The sequence below is a fragment of the Pyxicephalus adspersus genome, chromosome 3 (genome assembly GCF_032062135.1).
Source record: "Pyxicephalus adspersus chromosome 3, UCB_Pads_2.0, whole genome shotgun sequence".
Taxonomy (NCBI): Eukaryota; Metazoa; Chordata; class Amphibia; order Anura; family Pyxicephalidae; genus Pyxicephalus; species Pyxicephalus adspersus.
In genome coordinates, this window is record NC_092860.1 from 89,643,207 (window position 1) to 89,660,116 (window position 16,910).

Genomic DNA, 16,910 nt, shown 5'->3' on the forward strand with positions numbered 1-16,910 from the left:
AAAATGAATATTATGCCGAGATTGCTATATTTGCTTCAAACCCTCCCGGTTTATATCCCACAACAGGTACTATGCAGGTTTAGACAGGAGTTTCTCCGCTTTGTCTGGGGGGGTGCCCCTCCCCCTCCTCTCCCTCCCCCTCTTCCTTTATTTTCCTTTCTATTTCTCTATTTCTTTCTTTGGTTATTTTTGTTAATACTTTGAAACTTGCCTGTGCTCAGTCATTCTGCTTGTTTGTTCATGATATGTTTGTGATGCGGAAGATGATAACACAGTTGGTGATTTGTATGTTTTAATGTTTTATGCCAGTATCTTTGACTGTTCACTGAATAAAAAATAAAATTATAAAAAAAATTAAAGTGTTATACCGTAATAGTGGGGTATATTAGTATGCATAGACCTGATCTCCATAGAGTCACATATAACAACACAATAAAACAAATATATGTAGAATACTTGCCATGGTCACCCAACCATGACAGTTTATGGATAGCTAACTGTTGCTGCTAGAACTTGAAATTATGTTTCAAGGCCAAATAGATATGTCTGTAGAGGTTCTCGCTTATCCAGGGCATAGTATACCTAGTGGTAGTTAGCCACACTCAGCAGGGCTTGTTCTGCAATGTTGATGAAATATCACTTTTCATTTAAACACCTTCTTAGTTCTAATTAAGCTACAAGTGAACAGGGACTAACCTTTACTTACATGAAATGTATGAAGGCTGCCATTACTGCTCAGCAACCTAAAAGTCTATCAGCCTGGCTGTGTCTAGCATCAGTACTTTCTGAATCACCTCTAAAATGCATGCTTCATGTTACTGTTTGGGAGTAAATTGTCATTGAAAATCTATGTTCAGTAATGATGTGATACAAATAATAGGAAATTCATTTTAACTTCAAGGTTGGAAGGATATCCTGTGGATGAATCATATAAAATATCCCATGGGTTCAGGTGATGTACATCTGCACGTCTAACAATGTGTCTCAGAATTCAATTATAGATTTTACCCAGCCACATTCTGGTAAAAAAATGTGCCACCAACTCCTAAATAATTGACTTGTAAATGCTATTTAAAATTAATGCATTGTTTAAGATTTGGATTACAATGAGTAACAAAACACAAAATGTAATAATGCACTGTTAAGTTAAAAAAATAATACAAAGTATAATTACGTTTGCTTGATCCTGTAGGTGAGTTAGAAATCAGTGGCGTGCTGGTTGAAGGAGCTTGTGAAACTTTGATAGCTGCAAGAGAAAATAGGTTTTAAATAAAGCTGAAAACAAAAGAGTTACTGAAATATTTGAAACAAAATAAAGCTAGTATTCAAATCTAGTCACTAATGTCCTTGCATATTCTCCGACTGCTGCCTCCACCTTATAATCCAACAGCACAGGCCATTCAAGTGACAAACAGAATTTTTTATCATGTGTGTGGAGTAATTTTTTCATTCCAGTTTCAGGGCAGTTAGTAACATAATGAGGTTATCTCTGAAGTTCAGGAATTAAATGCTCGTTTTATGAATAGGTTCTTTGAATGAACACTAAACTTCAGATCAATAATTCCATGTTGGTAAGTAGAGTACCACTATGATACTCACATTCCAAAAGACATGCTCAGATCAGTACTTTTACCCGCAACAAGCACCATCAAGGTCTTCGTCTTATTAGCTATGCCTTTGAAGAGGATTCACTGCTACTTTCAGCTAGGTATTGATACCACTGCATATATTGGGATGCATGTCTGTGTTATTAGCCTGCCACACTCCTTCTTTACCATGTGGCAGGCCTGACCCTACATACTGTTTATATCTGCATGGTGCATTATTTGCTGGTAACTTATTTAGCACTGTTTTCTGTATTTGCAGTGTTCTATGTACAGGTTGACAATCGAAAATCCGGCCATAGATAATCCAGTTCCTTCAGTTTTCCGGCATGAATTTTGGATCACATTTTCAATACAGGGACTGTAGTACACTGTTTGGTCACTTATGTTTTAATGGCGCTGTTCTCCAGAAACAGCTGTTAGGTCTTGCTTGCTACACTAACTACACATTGAGATGTCCCTGCTGCCTGTTCCCTGGAACTGTGCCAGATGTCCACGGTGCTGCGAGAGGAAGGCAGGCCTGTGTGTGGAGGTAAGTATACCCTACAAAAATCCGGAACTTTTGACTATTCGACGCACCTGAGGTCTGGAGGTTACCAGATTTTTGAATGTCAACCTGTATTTAACTTGCATTCATTCCCCTTTTGTAGAATGTGTCTTATTTGAAACATCTTACATAATGCAGTGTTTAAAATAGATTCTATATGTTAACAAAACACTGCATGCTGTATTCTAATTCTATATCATTTGTTTATTTCACAGTTTCACCATACTCCGTATGATCTGCTATTAAAACTATAAACTTTTCCATCAATCCTATTTATTTGGCAAGTGAGGAGAGTTTAACAGCCAGCTTAGATAGACATAGGCCTGGGGCACAGGGTACAAGGACAGGACAAGCCATTTACTCAAACATGTGCCCAAAATTCTGTGGGTGATATTCATATTATTTATAAAGTCAAAAAATGTATTGACTGGATGCCTCATCTTCTGTCTAGACTGCCTTGGAGTTTTGACAGCTCCATTTTCTTAAAGTTACAGGTTTGTCTATTGTAATGGGTTCCTCCTGATGAAGCAGTGGGTGAAACGCGTAGAGAAACAAACAAGTTATGTAATAGGATGGTGAAAATACTTAATATCATGTGATGTTATGGCATGTGGACTGGTGATAACACAATGTAAATAATTAGGTGATAACAATAATAAAATAAACAAGTAGAGGGATTTTACCCTTTTTTGTGGTTTTTACATTGCACTCCTTTTTGTATACTTTTTGTAAGTTTTTAACACTCAATGTTTGTCTTAGAGTTTATGGTGGCTATTGGATGCATAGATAAGTTTGTTCTCATTATTTAAAATATTTTTTCTTTTTAGTGAGTTGCATCATCAGTTCAAAGGTTTTAAACATTTTTTTTACAATTAGTATCTTTTACAGTAAACTTTACACAAATTAATAAAACCTGTACAGTAGTAACAGTTTTTTCTGATTACTAAAGTACATTTTTTTTATTTTGTGTTAATGTTACTAATTGCACATGAAAAAAATCATACATGTTTATTCGCTCTTTAAGTACTGTGTTTTTCAGACACAGGGTCATTAAAGGTGTCTTTTTGAACTGTTCTGACACTTTTCCTTCTCATATCTTACATTGTTTAACTAATGATTTTTATCCATTAAGCTAAATGTGTTAGTTAAATTATTAACAGGAAGCAACAAGTACTAAACAATATGTAAACGTGCAGAGGAAATTAAGACATTTGGCTCTTTACTCCTTGGATATTTAACCTTTAATAGAGCATTAGAAATTCTTTTTTTAAGTTACACACTAGTGCTTTAAAGAGAATCAGTCACTCAACAAATCCAATAAAGGCCAATCTAAAAGATACGTCCTAATCTAAAAGGTATGTCCAATTTTTTTTAAACACCTGACAATTACACCTATTATATAGCCAAAAAAACCTGGACATCTCCCCAAAGTACCAAAACAATGACACATGTTAAAAGTACTGTAATTGTATATACTAGTAACTGTTATACAACACCTATTTTTTTTTATTATTATTATTATACTATATTTATATAGCACCAGCATTTTACACTGCGCTGTACATAAATAGGGGTTGCAAATAAGACAGTGACATAGAAGGAGGAGAAGACCCTGCCAAGATGAGCTTACAATCTAAGAGGTGGGGGAAGCAAATGCAAAAATTCAAAGAAGTCAAATTCTTCTTCTATGTGCCCAAAAAGCTTGGTCAATAGTTGGGTGAGCTTAGTTTGGAGGTATTCATGTGATCCCCATAGGCTCTACCAAACACCTATGGAGTGAATTGCAGCTTTAGGTCTTCTTGTCCAGCATCACTGTGACAACAAATGCTGAACAGAAAACTTGATGCAAAATGGAAAGTAAAAGAATGTCACTGCAGTTGTGTGAGTTAGGTCATGAATGAGTCAATATAGGTGGAATGGTTACATGTTCAAAAACCTTTGGTTATGTTGTGTATGCAATAAGAGTCATCTATACAGAAATGTAAACATAGTATTGTCAGATTCCCTGAGCATTTATTACAACCAGAATAGGGAGTTATTTTTATTTTTTTATTTTTCCTGCTCGGCTTTCTTGGTGGTTATTTCACACAAGTCTGGGAACCTGGATCAGTGAATCATCTATTTCCGGCTTGTCTGCGTTGGTGATTTGTTTACAAGTTTTGAAGCTTGCACATATCAGCTCCACTACAACTACTATGCAGTCTAAACATTATCACTAATGGGATACTTTTAATAATAAGTAATAAATGGGGCTAAATAGTAATATTTACCAGCTATTATTTAGGGGGGCTGTGGCTGTTTTTTATTTCAACTCTGTTTCAGCTCACATATGTGTTTAATATTACATGAGTTTATCTTGATGTCAGATTTATGTAACCTCCCTGATAGAAGCACTTAGAATAAATACTGTGAGCCAAAGCTCTACTCATTTGCATCAGTCAACATCTGATAATGTTTTCAAGAAAATAAAGCAAAGTGATGCTGTCTGAATGAAAGGTTATGGATAGGTTGGTGACCAATCTGAACTGGAGTAGAGCTATATATATATATATATATATATATATATATATATATATATATTATATATAAAAATTATATACTGTACAATTTTATTTTTTTTGAATGAATGATTCTATTTATATCTATTTTCTGAATACATTTCAATGTATTAATATATAGATATACCAATTTTTATGCGAAGCCCAAACATCAACACTGTCATCTAATTAAAATGTGTTTACAGATAGTTGATTGTGTTATATTGTTTACTTTTCCTGTACAGCATGCATTCAAAGCCTAGTGGCATACAGCAGCTTTGTAATGTGGAAATCATGAGTTAAAGTGGTGTCTAATCTGCAAGAGTAACACATTTCTCACCATTGTGCAGAAACTTATCTCAGTGGAATGATCACTATGGAACTAAGAAGGGAACTGACCCATGTGCAGATGTGATATTGTAGCAATGATGTAAGCAATGTGGCTTCTGGCTGACAGACACCATATTGAAATGTATTTGTTTTGGAGTGAGAATCACGTCACCAAAAAAAAAAAAGAGTAACTCAGCTATGTATCAGTCACAGGAATGCTTTTGATTTTTTAAAACTGAGTTTCCATTGGGATATACTTTAAATGCCTAAATGTAGTAAATATTGTATATACATTTTTTGACAGCCCATTAAAAGTCTGTCAATGTATAATATTATTTATTCCAAAATTAGTTAACCTTGCTAATGAACTTGACAGCTGAATGCTTCTATGCATTAACATTACCATTACAGATGTGTCTGCACGTATTTACATTTACATTTACATTGATTATAAGGTGCATTGGCAACAAACTTACTTTGAACTGTATGGAGGAAACAGAAGCAAACCCCGAAACAGATTTTATTTGATCTTTAGTGATCTCAAAATTTAACAGGGTTAATTTTTTTAAAAGAAGAAGAAAAGGCGTATTCAAACAATGAAAAATCTTTAATTTTACATGAACAAGTTCAGTAGGACAATTTACATTTACATTGATTATAAGGTGCATTGGCAACAAACTTACTTTGAACTGTATGGAGGAAACAGAAGCAAACCCCGAAACAGATTTTATTTGATCTTTAGTGATCTCAAAATTTAACAGGGTTAATTTTTTTAAAAGAAGAAGAAAAGGCGTATTCAAACAATGAAAAATCTTTAATTTTACATGAACAAGTTCAGTAGGACATGATAAATTGGGATGTGCAAGAGTGGATACTTTTTTCCTATGGAAATAAGCTCAATTTTTGCAAATTAAACTTGCTGACTTAACAAATTATTTTAAAACATAATAATCCTTTATCCTTCTTTGCCTTAAAAGACTGAGAAATCAAAATAAAAAATGCAGTAATGGAAGGAGAAATAGTTGTAATAGCCATAATATTCTTGCCCTGCCTTTTAGATATATACTAGACCAGTGTTTTTCAAACTTTTTGGAGCCACCGCACATTTTTTACATTGAAAAAATCCTGAGACACACCACAAATAAAACATGTTACAAAATGACACTCTGTAGCTAATTCTCTTGTCTCTAAGAATAAACAAGGCAAATAATCTACCTACTGCCACCCACTGGCATGGAAGAGTATTACATTACTCTGCCAGTCACTACAGTACAGACACTCAACAATCGTAATTGGATAATTTCCCACGGTCCACTGTACTAGACAACCTGTTAAACTTTCACCTTACTCAAATGTTGGGGTTATATGCAGCAGGGCTATTTGGATAACTAAATTTTAAAATACATGCTGTATAAAGTCTGTCTGTAGGCTAAAAAACAAACCCTTAAGGCTTTCACTACAGGTATGAATTGAATCCCTCTCAAAAAAAGGACTTAGACTGAGCTCATATTAACAATGAGTGAAAAATGTCCATTCTTAGTCCAAACAATAGGATTTATGTTTCCGTTAAATGAGAAATGATTTAGTGGATGGACTGATTATCAATAAAATTTACAAGTACCCCCATATATAGCAGGCATTATTATTCATAAAAAGACTGAACCAAAAAAAAATAATCTGCCAACCTTATAGTCTCTGGAAGAGATTTGTAGATAATGATAGCAAAAATGGACTGGCAATAGTATTTTGAATATTAGCAAAACAGAATCCGGAAGCAAACAATTAAATATATGAATAATAAGGAAAGATCAGGATTCATACATCATCGGGTATCAAAGAGTTTATTACATTGCTGCTATGTCTAGTCAAGTAATTTTTTATATTCCTGTAGTTTATTATGATAAATATATATTTACTCTATTGACGTCATGAAAACGAAAAAGTAAACCTAGAAATCTTTTTTAATAATTGGATTACAGGAACAGCCAGTTATAATGTGTTTTCTAGTACAAGGCACTGAGCACAAAAAAACTGGCAGACAGTCATGGATAATTTCCTTTACAGAAAAGTTATTGTAAGATTATGGTTCTTGTCACCATTTAAAGACAGATTTTGGTTAGCAAACTTTGTTATTTCCAACTGTAAAAAGCATCGATTCACTGTAACTTTTGGAAAAATAAGCAATTATCAAAGTCTATTTAAAGTCACATATACAGATATTCACTGCATAGACATTGCATTAAAAACTTTTATTTATTAATTTTAATTTTTACAGGCTTGCTTCCACTTTCTTGTTATAGGAATTGTGTAGGGGGCTAAAACATAATTGCACCATGCAATAGGCAGCAGGGTTAGGCTACATACAAACGTGCAATGGTTCTCGTCCGATAATCGGTTCAGGGCTGATATCGAACGAGAATCTGGCGTGTGTACAGAGCTCCTTGTCCGAACGACCTTCCTAGTGGATCCACAGTGAACAATCGTAATTAAAGTGAAGGGGGGGGGCGCAGCGGGTGCCACTCCGTTGTTCTCCCCCTCCCCTCTCCATGGAGCGTTGCTGTATGTACATGCTGGTTCATGCATTGGGCAGTCACTTGTCGCTGTAAAGGATCGTGAAAGATCCTTTCTAATGACAATTATTGCACATGTGTACGTAGCCTTAGACTCTGGGCTCTCATTAGTACGTCATTACACACTTGGTCCTACATGCTCCCTCGGCAGCACTAGTCACTACTGTGGGAGGACAAAAAACTAAAGTAGGTATTTTAAAGCAAAAATCCAAAAAAAGTTATAATATGAGAGTGTACAGGTGTGAGACCTTTCTACTATTTCATAGCTATCATGGCCTGATAAAATCAGAGTACTTACAATGCATGCTTAGGTTATTTAATTCAAAGTTGAGGAGTGTGTTTGACAAACAAAAGGATAAATAAAGAAAAAGAATACAGTAGTACAGTAAAGTAAAGTTTCTTTACCTGGTGTTGTTGTTTGTGGGCTTGAAGGTTCTGGATCACTGCCACTGCTGGATGACACTATGCAAATAATGAAGAAAAAAGGAATATAATCATAAACAAAATCTACAATTATATTGTGACACATTATACACGTTGGCAGTTAAAATAATTCTGTAAAATGTATACATTATAGAAGTACATTGCTATATATACAGTTCAAGTAAACATTTTATTCAAAAAGGGTGAACTTGCACACAATCTGATTTTAAAAACATTCAAGTTCCTATTCAAGTTTACATGAGATCATCCTGTGCCAGGAAGCCTTTATTTATATTTGGGCGGCTGAATAGTTTCAGCAACACAGTAGAGCACAACTTATGTGTTTAAACGCAAGCTTCCTTAATTTTTAACCCTGATAAGCACCAACAAGCACTAAACCTTTTAAAGTATTTTTACAGCTTTGTACGATTCAGGAATCTGGGTGCAGGAAGGTCTGAAGAAGGCCATTTTTTTTATTAGTAGAAAGGTTCAGGGTATCAGTTTAAGTCCAAGGCTGATAGGATGGTATATCTATAGAACTGACATTAAAAAAAAAAAAGGTATGGGAATAAAAAAAAGACCATATCAACAAAATTTCATAATATTCTTCATATTTTTCATATTATTTTTTCATGCAAATTGTAATTTATTTCTGTCTTGATCAGCCAATTAGTATTGGACATAAAAGGTTTATAGCTAATATAAATTAGTTCCCTTAGTTGGTTGCAATGATGCGTACATCAAGATCAACCCTAACAAATTACTTTTTTTTCATGGCTTTTTTTTTCATGACCATTTTCAGCGAGAAGAGAAGCAGTAATAACTGGGACACACGATAAATGATCTGCAACTGCAAAAACTTAAAAAAAACTTGCAGTGGGACTCCAAAGTTTAAAAGGTAATTTATGTCTAGGAGGGATGTAAAAGCAGGTTTTATTGAACATATTACTGGGCTGCTGCAGTCTCCTTGTCCATGCAATCACATCCATGGTCCCCCCAGCCTCTCCCATTAGCTAACCTGTGCTGCAGTCACAGACAGTTTGCCCTTGCCATCAGTCCTGCATTGTGAGGACACCAAGGGCCAGTCCACAAGAACATTTGTCTTTGATTCACCAAAAATAGGACAAGGAGAGTCGGTATCTAAAACAAGAAGTTATATAGTTGTCAGGGGTTAGTTAATAGCTTGGTTGGGGTCATGCTATTATTTAGTTTTAACATGAAGGTTACATTTTGGATCCCTAAAGACCAACTCCAGCCAAGGCCTTTTTTTGCTTCCAATACAGTGGGTATAAATCAGAACTTCTTTCAAGATTTATTTTTGCTGTCTGTGTCCTCCTTGGGCAGATCTCCCCACATTTCCTGCATCAGTGAAGGTCTCAATGGTACAGAAAACATCTTTTTGCCATTTCTGTCTGTACTAGAGAAACATCTTTTTGCTTCCTGTCCTTGCCACACCCTTCACCGGGATGGGGAGGGGGGGGTCCCTAAAAAAGACACGGTACATACCAACAGCAATGCTAACTCTTACCCACTCTATAGAAAGTGGTAGACTAAGAACTTTACACATATAAGCTAGTGATTACATTTTTATGTTGTTTTTATGAATTTTTTTTTTATGAAGATCCTGCTGGTGCAAGGACTTAATACTTCATTTGGAAGTACAGCAGAGATGTAACTGACTGAGAAGTATTGTTCTAAATTATTCAGACTGCTTCGTATGATTCATTACCATTTAAACATCCTCAAGCTTACAATCATGATGGCATCATCATTCTAGTCTCCTTGATTAAATATGTTACACGTTGCAATGTATTTCAACCTAGACCAAGAGTTGCTATCAGTTATACCCATTATGGATAAGTAAAAGGAAAGTGTCATGCTTCTTTTATACAGAAGCACTATCAGTATTGCAGCAGGTCAAGTCTGAGCTGTTGTTTTGACAGATGACTACCAGCAGTTGTAAAATCCCTTGGCAAGGTGGCACTTATGTGCCTAGTACACAATATAGATTGCACTTACTTTTATTCAGTTGACCATAAAATCACATGTAGGATTTACAAAATAAAGAATTTTCTCAATATGATGCAACAAGGTGAATTCAGCTAACATAAACCTTCCATGTAGAGCCAATGCCCCAGTGGGGGCTCTTTTGTAACATAGCCAAGGATAAAGTCGGATTAATATCTTGAATCTTGAAAGCAAGATTCAGGCAGTACCTATGACACTGTATGGCAACAGAATGCAAGAATTATAGTCTAATCACATCTTTATTGAAGACAAGTGGGAACTGCCACCTAATTGTTTAATGTCTGCCATCTAATTGTTAAATCTGTTATCTGTTTATGGAGGGCACACTATATGAACAAACAATTGTTATTTAATCAGGCCATTCATTAGGTGTGCCACTACTACCTTCCTGTTCATTAAATGATATGCTCACATTATGTTTTTTTTATTCCATATTTGTTTCTGGTTTTTTTCCTTTTATGTTGTCTGTGAATCACAAAAAGATGAAAGAGGAAAAGGGCCAGCTTAGAGAATTGGCAGCACTTAAGAGATTTTCTTTGAATAGAGCTTCATGTACTAACAATTGCAGGAACGTTAATCGGCAATGTGTGTTTGTGCGTAGCATAGTGACATGAACACAATCTTTACTCTCCAGTTTATATTTATGGTTTATTATCCATTTTGACTCTGTGACTACACTTACTAAAGTCATAGACAAAATAATAGCTGAATAATGTCTTGACTACAAAAAAAAGCATCTTACATAAATCCATTTACACAGTTGTTTGTATTGTTAATTCAATGAACGGTTTCCATGCAAATATAGTTTCCAGAAATGGATGAGATGCTGAATGCCTATTTGCCAAACAACAGCAGAACAATTTAAAAGCAAAAAAACAAAAATTTTTAAGCTGAAACAATATGGCAGAAGATAATAATAATTTAAAGATTAATAATAATATATTTTTTATAGTTACATATTGTTACACTACAACATTTACACATATGCTATATGCTTTTATGTTTTCATTTATTATTATGCAATTTAAACTGCACATTTTCATGCGTTCCATACATGTGTTGACACAAATTTTTATGTTTTTATACAGGAGCTTTTCTTGTTACCAGAGGCTGGCAAGGCTTATAAAGCAACAATTGCAAAATGTATTATTAAAGCATTTCTATGCATTGTAATATACCTTGATGAGACTTGCAATGCAATATTGCAACCCAAACAATGATCCTGCCTTTTTCCTATTTATAGCTGCAAGTCTTCCATTACCTTTCCATTATCATCTGCTTCTTCAGGAATTGTTGAGACCTGGAATTAAAAGTCTCTTTGCATAATGCATGCAAGTCAGCAGTGGTTCCTTCAGCCTAAACATCGGAAAATAGGTGCAAAGGGCATGATTTATTAAAGCTCTCCAAGGCTGGAGAGGATACACTTTCACCAGTGAAGCTGGGTGATCCAGCAAACCTGAATTGATCTAGTCCAGGATTCAAAATATTTGCTAGCAAATGGCAAATGACTTGGAAATCCATTCCAGGTTTGTATTGTGTATATGTTTGTGTATCCTCTCCAGCTTTGGAGAGCTTTAATAAATCAGACCCAAAGTGTCCACAGAGGAGGCGGGCAACCCCAAATAGGTTTCCCAAAATTTAAAGGCAATGTTGAGAATCAAGAAAATCTTTCCAATTGTTCCCATTCTGTAAGTAATGTCTGCTACAGTCAAATCCTGTAATGGGCTCCATCCAGAGAATGGAATTATATTGTAATTTTTAACTATGAGTATATGTCTTTGGAGAATGAATGCCTGAAAAGTCCCCAGTTTCTTGGTCTTTTTGTAAAATGTGAACAAGCCCTAGAAATAACCAATGATTCCCCTGATCACTGACTTTGCCCTTTTCTCCTCCAGCTTCTAACATGATATCACTGTCGTTTTCCTTTGATCGTTGTTATCAAAACCAGCTGTGAACCTTGACAACATAGTTGAACAAATCATGAAAAATCAACTCCACCGGCAATTGATACGCCTTGATTTCCTTTTTTTCTGATTAAAGTGTTTGTAATACCAGCCCACCACTAATACCAGTTCAGCATACCAAGCGTATGAGCTGCTAACCTCATAACGAGAGCTGCATGGGTGTGCCTATCACAGTCTTTCCTGTTACATAAATAAAGCAATGACAGCATAGGAGTAAAAGGGCACACATTTCTCAAATTCCACCACATTAATGTCATTCTATACAGTAAAATTAGGCAAAAGATAAGTATTTTCAAAAAGAAAATGATTGTAGTTTTAGAGATTTATTGATAAAACATTAAATCTGATATTCTTTGGTGGAAATCAATTACTGCAAATGAAACGCATGGACCTGTTAGAATCACATAAGGGAATGTTTGAGGGAATGTCTGATTCCCTGTGTTATAAATAGAGCCTATGGATTAGGCAATGGCTAAAAAAACTCTTCAGGTTTTTTTGTCCTGTTAGGGAGATTTTACCTTCTACCGTCTCTATAGCATAAAAACAACAGGAAACAAGGAGATCCACAAAATAAGGGAAATCCTATTTTAGAAAGTTGTCACCAGAACAATAGTGTTCCCTTTGGAAGATTGCATTACAATGGCAACTCAAAATTTTTGATTTTCTTTAACATTGAGTTCTCATGAGAACGTTCACACAGACTACAATAAAAATAGGAAAGAAAATAAAAGCAAACAAATTTCCATCCATGCACGTAAAGGAAAATAAAAACCATATGCCTTTAACTGTGATAACGTCTTAGTAATCTTGAGTATTTTTTGTTGAAAATGGAAAATTTGGATGCAAAACAAGTCCTAAAAAATGTTAGCATTTTACTATGTTTTCTAATTATATTCAGTAATAATGCTCAATCAAGACTCCAGTCAATATTATATTATTTCTGCCATAAAAGAAAGGACAGCTTGTTATAAAAATACATCATTGCTGTGTCTTGGGTGCTATACTTGTAAATCAAAGGTGTCCTATTCCAGTCCTTAAGAACCACATGCAAGATTTTCATATAAACAGTTTCTGATTGTATACCACACCTTACCACACACTCTGATTGTATACCACACCTTACCACACACTCTGATTGTATACCACACCTTACTAAATTTTCTTCTGTCAATTAGAGAAATACTGTTGATCCTGGCATTTGAGAATTAGAGTTTGATAACCTTGTCCTGAACAAAACCAGATCTGTAGTAGGCATAACATCGTTCTAGAGCTATTGTACCTCCACCCTGGGTCTCCATGTACATTTACAGTTACTTATGTATCTCTACCACAACAGGCAGTTCAAAGCAAAATAGAACACAATGGTAAATGTAGATGTTTAACCAACTCCAGGTGTTAAAGAGTCCTTGGTTTGAAATCTTATGAATGTTTCAGTAGGTGCTTATACTTTGGTACTAAATGTGGTTATTTATTGTGGGGTTGAAAAATGTTAATATTTCTAGGCAAGCACCTTTTTTCTCCTAACTAATGCTCAAAGATGGTTTAAGGCAGAATAGGGCCTTAAGCCAGGTTGCAGCCTTGCCCCTCCTCCCCCATTTTTTTTCAGACCCGTAATATACACAGGTGAGTTGACCCATTTAAATGGTCCACACTAACATGCCTCCATCAGACTCAAACTGCTATAAGTGTATCCTCCCTTGTGAAATGACACCAAGTGTACTCCTTGGTCCCCTATACTATCCCCTATGCTTTGAAAATTGTACCAGAGTTTTTTTTGCCTTCCTCTGGGTCAAATATGTATATTCATTTTTTATCAGGCATATGTTTATGTCCTTAGTGGGTGAACTTGATGTCTTTTTTTAACCTAACAGATTATGTAATTATGTAGCTTTCCTGAAAGAATATAAAGGGGAAGCTGGGCCCCCTGGACTTCCAATGGGTCCTAGGCTTTAACGTAATTACCCGATGGATGATCCTTACCTTACTTTAACCAAACTAGGTGTTCATTAGCATCATAACAAAATCCCACTAGAAACCCTCCTCACTGCAGCCATTAGGTTGAGTTGAAGGGATGAGGGCATGAATGATGGCCTCCCAGGGGTAGACTAGACAGTGGTATACTCAATAATGAAAATGAGTGAACTGACCATGGGAATGTTTACAACTAATTCACAACCAGGGGGATGAGTGTTCACCACACCCAGTCACTCTTATCTCTGGGATCAACAGAATATTCATACAAATGCAATCTAAAATATGATTACAAAGATAAAAATATAGACTGTTGTCTTTCCATTTGGAAAATGCTAGTTGTTTATTTTTTATAACAATACAGTAGTTTTAAAACTTTTTGAGTAACCAACCAGGGTATACAGATCAGAAGGTCTGAATGTATTGGTTGAATTATTATCAGTGAAGAATTGCAGTTGGATATAGACAAGCAAACACAGGAACATAAAAACCAACAACAAAGACCATTGAGACTACCTTTCTTAATAAAAAAAATTTATCTGGGAAAGACCCATGTATTTTTTAATTGGCAGAGTGTCAGCTTTTCCTGTAAGCATACATTTTTAGCAATACATAACCTCCCCCATCCATTCTTTCCACTGCAATAGTCCTCCAGGGGTATGCACCTGTGCTGGACAATGTCATCTATACCCAATCACATATTACACTGTCAATTACTCGCTCATGCCCACACCCCATCACATTGGGGGAGTCACATGCATCCCCATCACCAGAATCTTCACATCTTTAAAGCACAGGAAAATGGGATTTGATAGAACAGGGAGGAAACAAGGGAAAACAGATCTGTATACCTTACTGGGGAGTGGTCCATGGGAAGACACAGTCACATTTAGCTTTGTAGCTAAGTGGCAACAACTGTTTGAATTGATTTACTGTGCATTGTCTTATTGGACCTGATTTAATAAAGCTTTCCATAGCTGGAGAAGGTACACTTTCATCAGTGAAGCTGGGTGATCCAGCAAACCTGGAATGGATTTAATAAGTCATTTGCTATTTGTTAGTAAATGTTTTAAATCCCGGACTAGATCTATTCCAGGTTTGCTAGATCACACAGGTTCAGTGGTGAAAGTGTATCTTCTCCAGCCTTGGTGAGCTTTAATAAATCAGACCCATTATCTCTACTCGAAAAATATGATTTGGCTTCCTTATGGTCAGTAAGAAGGTGTAAAGTCTGCAGGTGTTGATTCAGCTACCACTCATATAAAAAACAATGCTCTAAATGGTCTTAAAGTATTGCACATTCTAATAAAATATGCCAATCGTGTCTTGGGTGTTAAGGAAAGTACTCTTTTAAAAGTTTCAGCATTATTTTGTGTGATTACATTAATAATTAAATTGTTTAGCAATTATTTTCCAAAACATAAAAAATGCCATATTATGCCAAATGTCATTAGGAGAAATCAACCCATGGGCCTTCCAAACCCTTAGTAGGTCCAAGTTAATGAATACTGAACTGAACCACTACTCATAGGAACACAAGATTATAAAATTTTATTCAATTATCAGTAAAAGTGTACATTTTCACAATCATAAAGTTTAGAGTCAGTATTATATCATTAATTTAGCAAAACTTAACAGTAACACATTTTTTAGACGGGAACGTTTCTTATAAGAAGTAGGTCTTGAATTAGGTTTAAGTTAGTAAATACACTTTATGACATTAAAGCCAATTACTTTAGTTGTAACATATGACAGATATATGAAACAATTTCCAATAGATGTCTAATTTACATATATTGCAACCTCTTTAGCCATTTTTAGCGGTAAAGCATATTTTGAACCAAACCTGTACATTTTGCATAGTTTACATCATATCACATAATTATATTTCCCAGTGGAATATTCCATCATCTAGACATTTAAAGTTTGAACTGAGCATCTAATCACTTTCCGTGGGACATGAAATATAGAAAGTTCCTTTAATGTGATTGGATGTTTGAAGTCAAGGCACTTCGCTTCTGTTCACAATATACTCCTATAATTACCAGATCTGCATACATATGTGAAATATATATTATGTTCAATTTTAATGACTTATAGGGGTAGAATAATGAAGCACCATAAGTGACATTCATTTAAACATTGCCTGGTGGGGAATCAGTTACTGCTATTAAAACACATTGACCTGGATTACCTAGATTACCACCAGGGAATGTCAGATTCACGGCTTCATAAATAGACCCCATAGTGACTTGAAGTATGTCAGATCACATGGATTAGGCACACTTGCCTAGCGGAATGAAATGCCAGGGCAGAACAGACAGCAGACAAGTATATAGAGTACTAAAGTAATAAACTGAACAATAATGTGTAAGTGATCAAAGATAAGAGTGTTACCTGTCAGCAGGTTAATGACAGCCAAGAACACAGCTGCAGCTCCGAAGGGCTTCATGGCTCTTTCTAACATCCCCTGTGCATTATCCCATTTTTTCCTGTAGTAGGGCAGGACTTATCGTGTGGAAAAGGTGTGTACATGCTCGGCCTCTTTTTGCTTATTTTAGGGCTGATAAGGAACTGGAGGAAATGCACAACCTCCTGCTGGGAGTTCAGGACTTTGGGGATGTATTGTTTAAATTCTTCACAGGAAACTCCTTTCATTTGGCTTACAGACGTGTTGTTCTTAATAAAATTATAAATTTTTAACTATGTCAGTACTGACACAGTTATGTCTCAGGAAATTGTGACTACATAAATGCATATTATTTTTTTCTTGTCCTCACGCTAGTGCTTTACACATGGTTTTGGTAAACAGTTGTGAGAAAAAAGAGAACTTTGGGATTTCTTTATGGAAATCCTCAAAAATGTAAACCGATCTTCATCTAAGTCATAAAATAGTTTTAATTAAAAAATGTTGCCATATGTTTAATGAATATTTG

General features: G+C 35.2%; 1 protein-coding gene across 2 annotated transcripts in view; it reads right to left on the bottom strand.

Annotated features, from left to right (window-relative positions):
* Positions 1 to 16,518, bottom strand: part of EMCN (endomucin) — a 51,337-nt gene extending 34,819 nt beyond the window's left edge. For both annotated transcript variants that reach the window (XM_072405626.1, XM_072405625.1), the window contains exons 1-3: positions 16,372 to 16,518; positions 7,994 to 8,050; positions 1,175 to 1,246 (exon numbers count right to left, since the gene is read on the bottom strand). In XM_072405626.1, coding sequence (XP_072261727.1) covers positions 1,175 to 1,246; positions 7,994 to 8,050; positions 16,372 to 16,441 — 199 coding nt within the window. In that variant the 5' untranslated portion in view covers positions 16,442 to 16,518. The remainder of the gene's footprint in view (positions 1 to 1,174; positions 1,247 to 7,993; positions 8,051 to 16,371) is intronic.
* Between the last annotated feature and the right edge of the window lie 392 nt (positions 16,519 to 16,910).